Here is a 15,744-nt window from a genome sequence, read left to right on the forward strand (position 1 = left end):
AGACAATAAATACATAGAGTTAGCTATCTCCAATGGAAAAAAACCCACAAGACTAATTGAATCCTTTCATAAAATATGAATGGATATTTCATAAAATATGAATGGATATGACTTCAAAAACATTGTATATGTAGTGAGTGTGGTTACCAATTAGAGAGGGAAATAAATAAGCCTTCAAACTGGTTTAAATGGGAACCAGAATCCCACAAGGATCTGAAGGTAAATAACATTTACCTCATTTAGTCAGTCATGGGTATTTGGGGTTTGCTTTCCATTTCATATTCTCCACCAAGTTCTTGTGTACTTGTGTACTTGTACTGCAGTCAGGCCAGAGTTTTACTTAAGGGAATTGTTAACATTTTTTCCTCTGATGCAGTGGATTTGTGAGCCAATCAGCCTTGCTGATCCTGGACACTCTCTTTTGGTGTGATTGGAAATCGCAACTGTTTTTCTTTTTTAATTTTTTTTTATTTATGATAGTCACAGAGAGAGAGAGAGGCAGAGACACAGGCAGAGGGAGAAGCAGGCTCCATGCACCGGGAGCCCGACGTGGGATTCGATCCCGGGTCTCCAGGATCGTGCCCTGGGCCAAAGGCAGGCGCTAAACCGCTGCGCCACCCAGGGATCCCCGCAACTGTTTTTCTAATGCTCCTGTATGTGGACATGGCCTTAGGCCATTTCTGACAGAATCAAGAAAAATACCAGCAATCACAGTCTCACTGTCTTTATGGTCTTAGAATGAAGTTAGTATCCCCCACATCCCCACACTGTGATTCAGTGGTCCATTATAATTGCAGCAATCTGGTGCCATTCTCCTAATTTTCTTGTTTTTGCTTCTTTGCTCGTTCAGTTTTTTTTTTTTTTTAAATTTTCCTTCTTTCTTTCTTTTTTTTTTTTTTTAATGATAGTCACAGAGAGAGAGAGAGGCAGAGTCATAGGCAGAGGGAGAAGCAGGCTCCATGCACCGGGAGCCCGACGTGGGATTCGATCCCGGGACTCCAGGATCGCGCCGTGGGGCCAAAGGCAGGCGCCAAACTGCTGCGCCACCCAGGGATCCCTGCTCGTTCAGTTTTAATGTATTTCAGTTACAAAGTGAAAAAACCCTATCTCATAGTATGGTACAGATAATTACACTAAATAATGTATGAAAGTGCCAATCCCAGTCCTCTTTCAGTTTGAATTTTTACATTTTAATGATAATATTTGTAAAATATTAGATATTTGTAAAATATCTCCAATGACATCAAAAGAGAGGCATGTTATAGATAAGGAGACTGAGGCTTAGAGACTGAAGTGGTTTTTCTGAAGTCACACAGGCACAAGAATAGCTTTCATAAATATCAGTTTCAGGGCTCTGCTCACGTAGATGGTGATTTCCCAGAATAGTGGCTGCTTCCCCAGTCTGCTTACTATGGCCATGTGACTAGCTTGGTCAACATTTGAGCTCTGGTCTATCACCACATGCAGTTCCTAGTGCCAAAGCAAAGTTAAAACAAACAATAAATTCAGTTCCTTCAGATACTTCACTGGTTCAATATCTTACCCATCTATACTTTCTGTCACAACACAGGATATGTGTGTTACTAAAGCCCTGGTCGCTTAACCACCTATACCTATTCTTCATAATGCAATGATTCTTTCACCTGAGTAATTTGGCTATGAATGGAGATCTCTACGTAAAGGAAAGACATATCATTATATAATTCCTTAAATTGATTCATGAATTATAATCATATCCCAATATTCAAGAATACTTTTAGACTCCTTAAATTATTTATATATGTATTATGTTTGAACCACTAAATATTTATATGATATCAACAGAGACTGTGATACACATAAGTAGCCTGAGGTTCAGAAATGTTACAAAGCAAACACAAGAATCATTAGAATTAGGGCCACCTCAATGGCTCAGTCAGTTAAGTTCCTGACTCTTAATTTTGGCTCATGTCATGATATCAGGGCTGTGATATGGAGCCCCACTCCATGCCTAGCATGAAGCCTGCTTACGATTTTGGTTTATGTATACAATGGAATATTACTCAGCCATTAGAAATGACAAATACCCACCATTTGCCTTGACGTGGATGGAGCTGGAGGGTATTATGCTGAGTGAAATAAGTCAGTTGGAGAAGGACAAACATTATATGGTCTCATTCATTTGGGGAATATAAAAAAATAGTGAAAGGGAATAAAGGGGAAAGAAGAAAAAATGAGTGGGGAAATATCAAGGAGGGAGACAGAACATGGGAGACTCCTAACTCTGGGAGATGGACTGGGGGTGGTGGAGGGGGAGGTGGGCAGGGGATGGGGGTGGCTGGGTGGCAGGCACTGAGGGGGGCGCATGATGGGATGAGCACTGGGTGTTATTCTATGTGTTAGCAAATTGAACACCAACAAAAATTAAATTTATATATATATATAAAAAGACATCTTAAAAAAAAGATTTTCTCTCTGTCTCCCTTTGCCCTGACCTCCTGCTCAGATTTTCTTCCTCTTAAAAATAGATGATAAATAGATGATAGATAGATAGATGATAGATAGATATAAATAATCATTAGAATTAGAATCTAAGCCCCTGCTTCTAAAGGTTCTGTAACTGTTACTGAAGCATTTTAACTATTTCAGAGAGTTGTCTCAATTCTGTACTATGATGACCTTTAGTCACACACTAGGAATTAGAGTGATGGATATAATTCACAAAGAGCCCTTCCCACTCAGAGTGCAGAACATGTTTACGAGGCTTCCGTAATACCCTTGTCCTTTCTTGCAAACACCTCCAACACCTGAGCATGTGTTGTTTTCTTACCTTTCTTTACTATTTTACCCAAAAGGTAGGTCTAGAAGAAAATTGAGGGAGGCAGGTCTTGAAAGAAAGGTTTTGTTGGGCAGAGAAAAGAGTTAAGTGGGGAGACCTATGAGAATCTCCAAGAGTGGGGATAGAGAAAACAGTCTACTAGATATCTCTGCTTGTGTGTCTAAAAGGCAGAGATCACATGGCCATGAAAGAATTCTTGATAATTGCCTTAATAGTTCCATTTTAGTAAATGTAACTCATGCTGTGTAGTTAATAATATGCAAAACCTAGGCATTATGCTTGATTATTCAAACCTTTTACTCCTATTCAATCAATGATGTGTCCTCTTACTTCTATACCCAAAGTATTTAACTAATTCACTTCTGCTCTTTATCTCTGTCATAATTTCTCTTCTAAACTGTTTTACAAGCCATTTAACTCATCTGATTCTTACTTTTTTGTGTGTCATTCCTTTAAGTCAATTTTTCTTATAGCAAAAAATTTTGAAAGACACAGGCAAGATAAATCATTCCTGTGTTTAAAATGTGTTAACTACTGCCTACTGATCTCAGGATGAAAGGAAAGCTATTGTCATTACTAATAAGATCCTTCTTTCCAGTATATGGGGAAAAGGAGGTGGATTTACACATGTGATTTTACCCCTACTCCTCTTCCTCTTTACCTTTGTGCTCAAATCCCCCAGAGTGCCTCTCAGAAAGCTTTACTATTTCTGACCTCAAAACATATTATTGTTACCCTTGTTCACCAAACTACAAACATTGTTTCCCTCTGTTTGTATAATAATCCAAGTTTCCTTCTCATAATTCTGTTCAAATATTCTGTCCACTTATCTAAAATACTTAAACATATCTTGCATTACTGTGCCACGTTATGCATTTTTCCAACAAAATCCACTCTTTTCACTTTTTCTAAATTCTTATTTCCACTTTCCTACAATCTCTTCTTTACCCTACATTTTATTCCCTCTTTTCCATTGAAAAATTGTTTTTCCTCCAAGCCTAGCCCTCCTCCCCCATAACAGACTTACTTGAGTCTATAGCCACTTCTATTTCCCCATGATAATGAACTTCTGTTGCTTTGCTTTCTCGCTCATAGAGTGCTTCAGTTGGAGATAGTGTTTTCTAAAGGGCATAGGAAGTTGCCAGTTTATCTATCTGAGGCAAAAGAAGCTTTAAAGTTTTCCTGGTTATATAGGGTTCCTGGAAGCTTGTGGGAACCATAGCCACTAATGCTACTTAAGTAGGAACATATGGGCCTGAGGGATGAATGTTCTCAGGATGAGACAGTGGGGATTTCCGCAGGAACAGAGGATGCCTAAGGGAGACTCAGGTGGACAAATTCAAGGAAACTTTGTATCTCTGATGGCTGGCTGAGCTTAGATACATGGCAGGAGTGGATGGGTTCCAACTGGTTAAAGCCTTTAGTAGAATAAAGGGTCTATGGATCCTAAGATTGCACAATTGCCCCTGTTTTGCAAACAGCACATCTCTACCCTGTTATACCTTGGGACTAGACTGCAGCTTCATGAATGGGTGTCTCTGCTTAGTTCAGTCCATTAGAGGAAGGCCAGGGAAGGAACTGGTGAGAGAGTAGATGTAGGAGTCCCATATTCTGAACAAACTTTAGAAATCTATGATATTTGAACAATGTTTCATGCTGCTCACAGCAGTGTTAAATGCAGTATGTCATTTTACATTTACAAAACCCTGTGGAGTACTCATCTTTTAAGTTGACTCTTCTGAAACTTAACTACTAATAGCTTAGTTACTACTGACTTAACAATAGGTAATTATATGACTTCTTAGTTTACATGTTAATGTAAAGATTACAAATTTGTAATTATTCTTGGGTTCAAATTGCAGTATAATTAATTCATACTGAAATAGTTTTAGGCAAATGAACATTTTTAGCTTGCTTTCTTAACTGTGTCATGGTATGATTACATACCCATGAAATTCCTTAAGTATTAAATGGGAAATGGCAAACAGTATGGAGGTTCCTAAAAAAATATAAAAATAGAATTACAATATGATCCAGTAATTCCACTACTAGGTATTTACACAAAGAATACAAAAACACTAATTCAAAAAAATATATACACCTTTATGTTTATTGAATCATTATGTACAATAGCCCAATTATGGAAGGAGCTCAAGTGTCCATTGATAGATTAATAAATAAAGAAGATATGAAGAATATATATATATATATGAATAATACCAGCCAAAAAAATGATATATTGGCATTTGCAACAACCTGAATGGATATAGAGAACATAAGCTAAGTAAAATGACTCATTTGGAGAAAGAAAATTACCATATGTTTTCACTTGTGTGGAATTTAAGAAACAAAAGGGGAGAGGAGCAAAACAAAACACAGGCTCTTAACTAGAGAGATTAAATTGATTATTACTAGAGGGGGAGTGGGTTGGGGGATGGAGAAATAGGTGAAGGAGATTAAGTAAGAGTATACTTATCAAGATAAGTACTTAATAATGTATAGAGTTCTTGAATCACTATATTGCACACCTGAAACTAATATAATACTGTATGTTAACTCTCCTGGAATTAAATTAAAAAATAAAATAAAAAATAAAAAAAGAATTAAAAGGGATAATGCCTGCGATGCAACTCACATAGCCTTCATGGATGTTCAATACATGTTTGTTTGTACTAATTTATGTATTTACTATAAAGAGATAGAAGATGTAGATTTAACCAGAAGATATTATGGGCCATTTATTTTATTATTCTTGGAAAGAAGATGTGAGTTTCCTCTATTCCCTTTTCTCCATTCTGTAGTTAAATAAGGAGCAAAATGTTGACAGAATTCAATTCTATTGGAGACTGATCCCTGGTTATGTCTGAAAGATTTAATATTATAATCAGGAAACTGCACTACAGTATTTTGGAGATAACTGTGGGCTCTAATAAATTGATGACAATTCACTGCTTGTCTCAAATTTCTGTTGAAATTATTTACTGGAAAAATAATAACACCCCCTTACTTTCTTTTTGCTTCTTTTTCTTCATTCACTGGAATGACAGCAAATGTATGAAAAGACATGGTCTCTTCTAAGGAACAATATGAACTGAGGTAAAAGCTCATATATTGTGAGTAAATGCACTAGGAAAGGGTTAGTTAGGAAGAAAAAGTCTCAGATGTGGACCAGCTCCTTTGTGGAATTTTTTTTTAAGATTTTTAATTTATTTATTAGGGAGGAAGAGAGAGAGAGAGAGAAAGAGAGAAAGAGAGAGGCAGAGACATAGGCAGAGGGAGAAGCAGGCTCAATGCAGGGAGCCCCATGTGGGACTCGATCCTGGGTCTCCAGGATCACACCCTGGGTGGAAGGCAGCGCTAAACCACTGGACCCCCGGGGCTGCCCTGTGGCATTTTTTAAAAGAAAATTTTCAGCCAGCATCCATAATCAAATTAATGATGCATGTACCGAATAATCCCCATCCATCCTCTCTCATACACAAATGCAAATAAACTATTGTATCATTGGAACAATTTATCAAACCTTTAAGAATGTAGTCTCTGGAGTCAGTGTGTGGATCTATCACTTGACAGCTGTCCATCCTTACATAAGTTACTTAAATCTACATTGATTGGAGTTAAAATTTGTGTGGGTTAATACATGAAATGTTCTCAGAAAAATAGCTTATTCAGAGTAAACATTTAGGAATGACACCTTATTACATAATTTCCCAATAATATGGTTTCCCTGTATTCTAGTGTCCCAATATTTATCATGATTCAGAAATGTTATTCTCTAGACACTCCCTAGCTCCTTGACCCACACACATCCAGCTGCTTTCATGTTCGAAAGAGAATATTCATGCCCAGGGAACTTGAAGGCCTATGACCACAGTAAGCAGAAATTCTGGTCATGAAACTTCAACAACAGAGTAAGTGGACCACTGCAACATAATATTAATGCCCAGTCTTCTATACACATTCCGATATGTTTCAGTGGCCACTGATTTAAGGGTTATTTTTTCTGATCACAAGACTCTATAATTTTCGAGTCTATAATAGGGATGAGGTAGGCAGAATAGGGAAGTACTTGGATGTTTGCAAGAGTAACAAAAAATGGGGAGCTGTTTGACACCTGGCAGTTTGTGGCAATTAAGCAAACCTGTGATAGCTCCATGGTTTCTCATGACCACAAGCATCCTGCTGCTGTTGCTTAACTGCAGCATGCACGTGTACAAGAAGCCAGTTACCTTTCAAATGACTGAGAATGACCCCTTTACTGGGGATGCCTGAGGACTCCTAGTTTGTCTTCTCTAAATATGCAGTATCTGCAAGAAAAAAATTAGACTGCACATAGTGTCTACCATAGAGCATGAATAACATTATGCAGAGTTCCTAGAAATCCACTTCTAGTCACCGAACCCCACAGAAATATTTTGCACCCAAATTATAACCACCCATAAGCATCAAGAGCCCAGCATACACCCAGCACCCCTTGATTTTCTGAGTTTACCCACACCTCCTAATCTGGAGCACCCACTTTTGCTTTGCAGCAAAGCTTCTTCTGCTGTACTTTATTCTGACTTATTCTTGTCTTTAAATTCTTTCTCCAGTGAAGTCAAGAACCTGGCATTGGCTGGTGGTTGAGGTCTCAGGAGATGAGAATTCTCCCGTCTCAGGCATTAATGGGTAGAGTAAAAAGAGTGTCTGAGGAACAGTGTCAAGTGTGCTCCTAAAAAGAAGACAGTGTGTGTGGGCCAGGTTGTTTGTTATGGTACCAGTATGACTTTCAAAGGTTCTATGGTGTTAAGAAATGGGACAAGCATAGAAAGCAAATCACAATATGGGGAGGGAGGGATCAGCCAATACAGCAGTGTGCAGAGCACAGGAAGGGTGATGATGGGAAGTTTGGATGAATTTTCCTAGAGAGGGAATGGAGAGAAAAGTCGTAAAGTTGTTTGACTCATTGGATGCATGTAAGGAAGTGAAGGATGCTCTCAGGGTGTGGATTGCTCACAGTGTTGCAATTCTTGCCTGCTGAGGTCAGAAGTAAATACGAATTGTGTCACAAGTGGAGAGTCAGGAGCGACATAAGGAGCTATTCCTTACCTGACACATCCTTGTCATCATGCTGAATGAAATTCATGTTGGTACAAATGGATCTCCTTCTCCTCATTCCCCAGCAAGCAGCATAGCCTCACAAATTCTGCTATTTCAATCTCAAACCCTCGCCCTGTAATTTGGCAGTCCCTAAACTGTTCAGGCTAAAATCTTTAAAAAAAATTTAAAATACTTAAAAATTTAAAAAAAGGTGAGGGGAATTATTCTGTAGTGAAAACGTCTATCATACCATGCCTCACTCTATTTATTGTCTTACAAATGCACTATTTCTTATTATGTACTCCAAACCTAAGACTTCCCAATGGAAGATATTTAGATTTTCATACATTTCACTCTGGATATTGGCACTTCAATATTTTCCCTCATTCACCATCCCTGCGTTGATCATATAGCAAATCCCATACATATGAATACTTGAGTAAAAGCTTTTAATTTTATTCAAATTAAACATATAATTCTGTTTCATTAGGAAGAAATCTATGGCACAGTAGAAAATGTACTACCACAGCCAATCAGATCTGAGTGAGGACATTGGTTTTACTGCTAATTATGTGTTTTTTAAAATACATTTTATTATTTATAGAAGCTTTAGGTTTACAGCAAAATTCAGTGAAAGTAACACAAATTAAACCTTTATAAGTTACCCTCTTTAGATACACCATGTTCAAAATCTTTACTGCCCTATCATATTCTGGATACAAAGTAATATTTCATATCACTTTGCACTAACTCATTGGTTCCACACATTGAGGCAATAAGCATTAGAAAATCTCAATAGCCTTCTGGGCCCTGTATTCCCAAACTGCTACACCCGGATGTAGCCTAAATGGTGGAAAGATCCCAAACTGACAAACAGTGTCAGTGGCACTGACAGGGTTACATACACTGTCCTGCATTTATCCTGGGGCCTCATATCTCAAAGGACTGGGGGAAGACTTATGAACTGATCCTTCCTGCTCAGAGAGTTATAATGGTCTCTAGTGGCCAGAAGAACTAGCCTACCAGGTAGGTGAGGACTGGAGGCAATAAAAGTGGGCGTAAGAGGAAAACACAGAGGGGGACGTGAGACACAACAGGGAGGAGAGTGGACACTCAAGAGTGTGAGAAGGACCAGGAGAATGTTCAAGAAGGGAAGGGTTCTCAGGTCATCATAGGACATGGTTTTCACCAAAATGCCTTCATGCTCATTCCTATAGGTTTCAAGCCAGATTCAGTCAGACTTTTCAGATTGGACTTCCCAAGGATACCCTAGATCTCTATGGTGGGTGGACTGTGTGTCCATGGGCGGGGTGTGATGCTTCCAGCATTGAAGGATTATTTTTGTGACATGACAGAATGAGGATTCCAGAATGTGATTGGGACTGTATCAGATAACCTTCAATGTCCCTTAGAAGCCCAAGTATCAGTGCTTTCCAATATGACATAGTTGTGACTCAGGAGTCTACACCTCAAATTATAACTCCTTCTGATTTTTGAGTTTATCGACTACATCTCCTATTCTGAGGAATGGTAGAAGACCTCACGAGGCCATGTGAATGAATTTGAAAAGAATCAGAAACAATAAGAATTGAGCAGTCAAAATGCACCAATGCCACACTATGAGGAGTTGTGGAATAATAGGCAGAGCAGATCCTAGTGAATCTGTGGAATATAGTGAATATATGTTGTGGCAACTTCAGAACACTGACATGGCTGCTCAGATTCCAGGCTCATGATAGTCTCCAAAGATCTCATTCCTTTATTTGGACAGGCTTCCCATTTTATCCTGGGCTCTACCTTTATTTTATTTCCCAAACTGATATGGAACAGAATGAAAACTATGTAAGTATAGTGATTGAAATTACCAGAAGAATTTGGAGGTAAAGGACATGAAGCAATTTATACCTACAGCTATACTGAATTTTCACTTGAAGAAACACAGATGAATCTGATATCCTTCACTTCCCACCCCTCAGCCGACCTAGATCACTTTTGTAAGATGCCCACTCAGGGTGTTCCCTCTCTAGAAGGATACTCCACAGTCTCCTCATATCTTCCTACCTCCCATTACACTTCCAAGAAATATTGTTATTGTCATTGCTGACTTCATCATTATCACTATTATTTTATGGTCACTATACGTAAGGTGCCATGCTAAGTATTTTACCCACAAGATCTCCTTTAATTATAAGCACAATCTTGTCAAGTTGTTTTTATCTACAGTTTACAGATGAGGCTCCTTTGATTCCAGAGGGAAAAAAGCCATTTGCCCAACCCAAACGTGAGCAAGCATTGGGACCAGCATATTACCGAGGTGGATGTGCTTGTGGAAGCAGAGAAAGAGTCTGAACAAGGTGGATGGAGGGCAGTTGCCCCCTCAAACCTCAATAGAAAGTCGTGGAAATGATAAAGCTGCTTCAGCCTGGCCTCCAGATCAGGTATATTCCAGTTTTCCATTAAACCTCAGGTTCACCCCTTCTTGGCAGACACCATAAAGTGAGAGAAATAGTGTGAACTGAGTAGCAGTGAGGTAAGTGAAAGGCAGATTTCCTTTTGGATTAGGGATGACATCTTGGGAGATAATCAGGGAAGAGAAGGAATCATATTGGAAAATTTGAGCTTGGAAGGTAATTAGTGCAAGGGTGGACAGGAGGGTGAGGGAGATAAGCCCAGGGCAAGAGAAGCAAGACTTGGTGATAGAAGAAAATAGCAGGAGGTCCCACACTATATGGGCAGGATTAAATTGTAATATAAGTAGTCAGAAAGACTGGATTTATTATCTCTGGCATTTATTTATTTATTTATTTATTTATTTATTTATTTATTTATTTATTTTCAGGACTACATGTCTTCTGTTGCATAGAAAACTATGATTATTAATCATTCCAGCCACATATCTGCCTCAGTCAGAGTTTATGTGCATGGAACTACACAAGACTGAAGGGGATCTGAATCTCACAAAGTCCAAGGCAGACTTTACAAGACAGGAAGATGCCAGTTTATTTATTTGCAATGGGAAGTAAGCTGTCTCCTGGATTGCAAATTCTCAAAACAGCATTTTGGTGAGCAGGGATTCTTGGCAAGTGATGGGCAAGTGGGATTTCGAGAGGTGGCTCATCTGTTGTACTTCAGAGATGTTGTTCTTGACCACAAAAGGGGTACAAGACTCTATTGGCGGGAAATATGTTTTCTCATTTGTTCTGAGTAGGAAAGACTTTGCATCCAGGTCAGATGCTTTCTCTGGGCATCCATACTTTCTAGTTATCTTGTTTTCTCTAGTTTTTGCTTTGAAGCATGAATTTCTGCTCTATCTTTCCTTATAGCACTTAATTTATTTAGTTACTCATTTTTATAGAAGGTACCACTCTCAAATTGATGGATTAGATCTGACCTTTAAGAAAGAAGGTTCTGAATCTTTAAAGTCAGAAGCAACCATACTTTGCTAAAATTATATATTTTATTACAATAAGAACATTGCATATCAAATGACACAGTTCATTATTATAATTCTTAAAATTCTAAATTATTTCAAGTAAGTCTATTTTAACCCATATTTAGCTTATGGTGATGCTGGTCCAAGACCAGGCCTCTGGCTACATTTACATAATTTTGAATATGTTGGTAAGAGCTGCTTATGTTAATAAGTACTGCTGACCCATCCTTGTCTGAATTCTTTTTTTTATTGGAATTCAATTTGCCAACATATGGCATAACACCCACTGCTCATCCTATCATGTGCCCCCCTCAGTGCCCGTCACGTGGTCACCCCCACGCCCTTCCCACCCACCTCCCTTTCCACCACCCCTAGTTCCTTTCCCAGAGTTAGTGAATGTTCTGTCTCCCTTTCTGATATTTCCCACTCATTTTTTCTCCTTTCCCCTTTATTCCCTTTCACTATTTTTTATATTCCCCAAATGAATGAGACCATATAATGTTTGTCCTTCTCCGATTGACTTATTTCACTCAGCATAATACCCTCCAGTTCCAGCCACTTCAAAGCAAATGGTGGCTATTTGTCGTTTCTAATGGCTGAGTAATATTCCATTGTATACATAGACCACATCTTCTTTATCCATTCATCTTTGGATGGACACCGAGGCTCCTTCCACAGTTTGGCTATTGTGGACATTGCTGCTAGAAACATCGGGGTGCAGGTGTCCCGGAGTTTCACTGCATCTGTATCTTTGGGGTAAATCCCCAGCAGTGCAATTGCTGGGTCATAGGGCAGGTCTATTTTTAACTCTTTGAGGAACCTCCACACAGCTTTCCAGAGTGGCTGCACCAGTTCACATTCCCACCAACAGTGCAAGAGGGTTCCCCTTTCTCCACATCTTCTCCAACATTTGTGGTTTCCTGCCTTGTTAATTTTCCCCATTCTCACTGGTGTGAGGTGGGATCTCATTGTGGTTTTGATTTGTATTTCCCTGATGGCCAGTGATGGGGAGCATTTTCTCATGTGCTTGTTGGCCATGTCTATGTCTTCCTCTGTGAGATTTCTGTTCATGTCTTTTGCCCATTGCAGGATTGGATTGTTTGTTTCTTTGCTGTTGAGTTTAATAAGTTCTTTAGAGATCTTGGATACGAGTACCTTATCTGATACGTCATTTGTAAATATCGTCTCTCATTCTGTAGATAGTCTTTTAGTTTTGTTGACTGTTTCTTTTGCTGTGCAAAAGTTCCTTATCTTGATGAAGTCCCAATTGTTCATTTTTGCTTTTGCTTCTCTGGCCTTCATGGATGTATCTTGCAAGAAGTTACTGTGGCCAAGTTCCAAAAAGGTGTTGCCTGTGTTCTTCTCTAGGATTTTGATGGAATCTTGTCTCACATTTAGATCTTTCATCCATTTTGAGTTTATCTTTGTGTATGGTGTAAGAGAATGGTCCAGTTTCATTCTTCTGCATGTAGATTCCAATTTTCCCAGCACCATTTATTGAAGAGACTGTCTTTTTTCCAGTGGATGGTCTTTCCTGTTTTGTCGAATATTATTTGACCATAAAGTTGAGGGTCCACTTCTGGATTCTCTATTTTCTTTAAAGATACCTCACATAATGTTTCAGTAGTATTGAAAAAGCTATGTGGCTGAGGCCTAATAAGGCAAGTGTATAAATCACTGCATGAGCCTTAAAAAAGAACAAAAAAGAGAGAGAGGCTAAAGTTAACAAAGCTCAGTAGCCTCTGCCAAGAAAATTCTGGAAGGAAATTATAAAGTGAAAGATGTAATCTAGAACTGTTTGTGTGTGTGCTGTTCTGAGTAGTGTCTTTCGAAAAAGATTGTCTGTATTTAGACAGAATGTCAATGGATCTGCATCCAGGAGGCAGGAGGAAATGTCCTTGTGGTCATAAAGTGGATATTTCACTTAACTGACAATGCACAGCAATGCAACGTAGACAGAGCAAAAATGTGAGGATGCATGGAAGAGTGCAAACAAGAACATGTCATTTGTTTTGTTTTGTTTTCCTGACTCAGATGCTGATCTCATGATTGCCCCCCACTGGCTTGGGATCCTGAATTTGGATTGTTAGCTGCACAGCGAGCTCCATGGCAACCTTAAACTCCAGTAATAGCCTGTCCTCCACATTCTATCTCACAGGTATCCCTGGCTATGAGGAATTTCACCACTGGATATCCATTCCATTCTGTCTCCTCTACCTTGTTGGAATAATGGGTAACTGCACCATCCTGCATATTGTTCGGACAGACCCCAGGCTCCATGAGCCCATGTACTACTTCCTGGCCATGCTTTCCCTTACTGACATGGGCATGTCCATGCCCACAATGATATCACTCTTCAGGGTGTTGTGGTCCATTTCCCGGGAAATCCAGTTCAATATCTGTGTGGTCCAAATGTTTTTCATTCACACTTTCTCCTTCACTGAATCATCTGTGCTCTTGGCCATGGCCTTTGACCGCTATGTGGCTATCTGCCACCCTCTACGATATGCTATCATTCTCACCCCAAGACTTATCATTAAAATTGGACTTGCAGCTCTGCTTAGGAGTGCCTTTGCCATGATTCCACTTTTGGCCAGGTTGGCCTTCTTTCCTTTCTGCCACTCCCACATCCTTTCTCATTCCTATTGTCTGCACCAGGACATGATTCGTCTTGCCTGTGCTGACACAATGTTTAATATTATATATGGGTTGATTCTGGTTATTGTGCTGTGGGGCATGGACTCTCTGGGTATTTTTGTGTCTTATATGTACATTCTGCACTCAATATTAAGAATTGCATCACGTGAGGGGAGGCTTAAGGCCCTCAACACATGTGCATCCCACATCTGTGTGGTACTCATCCTATATGTGCCGATGATTGGGCTCTCTATTGTCCATCGTTTTGCCAAACACTCCTCTCCCCTCATCCACATCTTCATGGCTCACATCTACTTATTGGTTCCACCCGTGCTTAATCCAATCATCTATAGTGTGAAGACCAAACAGATTCGCCAAGGAGTTCTCCACCTTCTTTTCCCCACAAAAATCAGTTCTACTATGATGTAGGCATGCCCTCAAGACAATAATAGCAGCAATCTAAATGATGTAAACACATACTGATTTGTCTGCTCTAGGTTTGCTGGCATCATATTTGTCAAACAAAGAGTAAAGAACAGAAATGGAGCAACAAAGCATCTGAAAATGTCCTAGGAGAGAATGGTGTCTACTGGGATTATATGGCTTGACTTAACATGTCTTTCATTCATTCACTTTTAATATGAACACTTTTGATTGGAGTGTGGTAGATATCATTTCTATCTATTTTCTTCCATATCTAATCCTAATCTCTTCCAAGGTTATTTATCTGTTAATTTTTCATTAAATATATTAAAACCATGAATCTTTGTTTCCCTATACACACTGTATTTGCTAGGTACTTTTATTTCTTTTCTTGTTATATCAATTGCTTTTTTTTAATCAATTGCTTTTTATATCTATTTTTTCTTTCTTTCTGAAAGATAGGACAAATTTAACATAAGAGCATTTTAGGGCTCAATGCAGAGGTTAGCAATCATCATTGTGCATTGCATCATATATTAAAAGTTTATACACATGTTATGCCCTACTAAGGATATTTAGTTTTCTCAGGAACAGTAGAGGCAATATGCCTATTTTTTCCTCTTACTAAATTTTTAGAAATAATTTTAAATTTATAAAAATTAAAACTCATTTTTTTAAATTGAAACTCTAATAAGTTTTGAAATAGTCAACATATTGTGATATGAAGTCTTGTGATCATATTCCATTGGGTTAAATGCATCTTAATAATAATTTAGGGTATACTACTTATTTGAATTTAAAAAAATATATTATCCTTGGTATCCCTGGCTATGAAGAATTTCATTCATGTAACAATGTAGCTCATTGGGGGTGTAGCTAGTAAAAATTTGTGGCAGCTAGAAATAGCTAAAGATTAAGGTCTCACAATTTTATCTGGAACTCTTTTCAATATTAAAACTCTCTTTCCTTATAATTCTGAATGTATCTAGTATCTGTCTGTGAATAGCGTTGTATAAAGATACTCGCAAATGTAATTGAATATTCTTAGTTTGTATGGCTTTAATTGTGCAAAGGCAAAATAAACAAAGGGGACAAATAAGACTTTAAATGTGTCATGGTTCCCAGTATTTATGTAATAATAATTAATATATTTTACATATCCTGTTATATCATATATCAAAGAGTTGGTGTCTGTAAGAATGAATATTATGCTTGGTATAAAAATGACACTAAATAATTAAGTGTATAAATGATAAAAGGAATGAATCAATTATTGAAAAAAAAAGAATGACTGGCTTGGATATTTTTAAAAATCTTTTAAAAATCTTGAATGCTCAGCAGTTGGGCATTTGCC

At 38.3% G+C, this 15,744-nt stretch overlaps 1 protein-coding gene and 1 long non-coding RNA gene across 2 annotated transcripts; both read left to right on the forward strand.

Moving 5' to 3' along the window:
• The first annotated feature begins 9,614 nt into the window (after nucleotides 1-9,614).
• Nucleotides 9,615-15,744, forward strand: LOC112667873 (uncharacterized). Its single transcript, XR_003141350.2, has 4 exons — nucleotides 9,615-9,739; nucleotides 10,121-10,335; nucleotides 10,737-10,959; nucleotides 14,465-15,744. It is a non-coding gene; the product is annotated as an uncharacterized LOC112667873 (long non-coding RNA).
• Nucleotides 13,371-14,469, forward strand: LOC112667872 (olfactory receptor 51L1-like). The gene has a single exon (XM_025459932.3). The coding sequence runs from the start codon at nucleotides 13,437-13,439 to the stop codon at nucleotides 14,394-14,396; it is 960 nt and encodes a 319-aa protein (XP_025315717.1). The 5' UTR covers nucleotides 13,371-13,436; the 3' UTR covers nucleotides 14,397-14,469.

Source organism: Canis lupus, chromosome 21 (assembly GCF_003254725.2).
Source record: "Canis lupus dingo isolate Sandy chromosome 21, ASM325472v2, whole genome shotgun sequence".
NCBI lineage: Eukaryota > Metazoa > Chordata > Mammalia > Carnivora > Canidae > Canis > Canis lupus.

Coding starts and splice junctions, on each gene's coding strand:
- LOC112667872 (XM_025459932.3), top strand. CDS start 13,437: ATGGCAACCTTAAACTCCAGTAATAGCCTGTCCTCCACATTCTATCTC.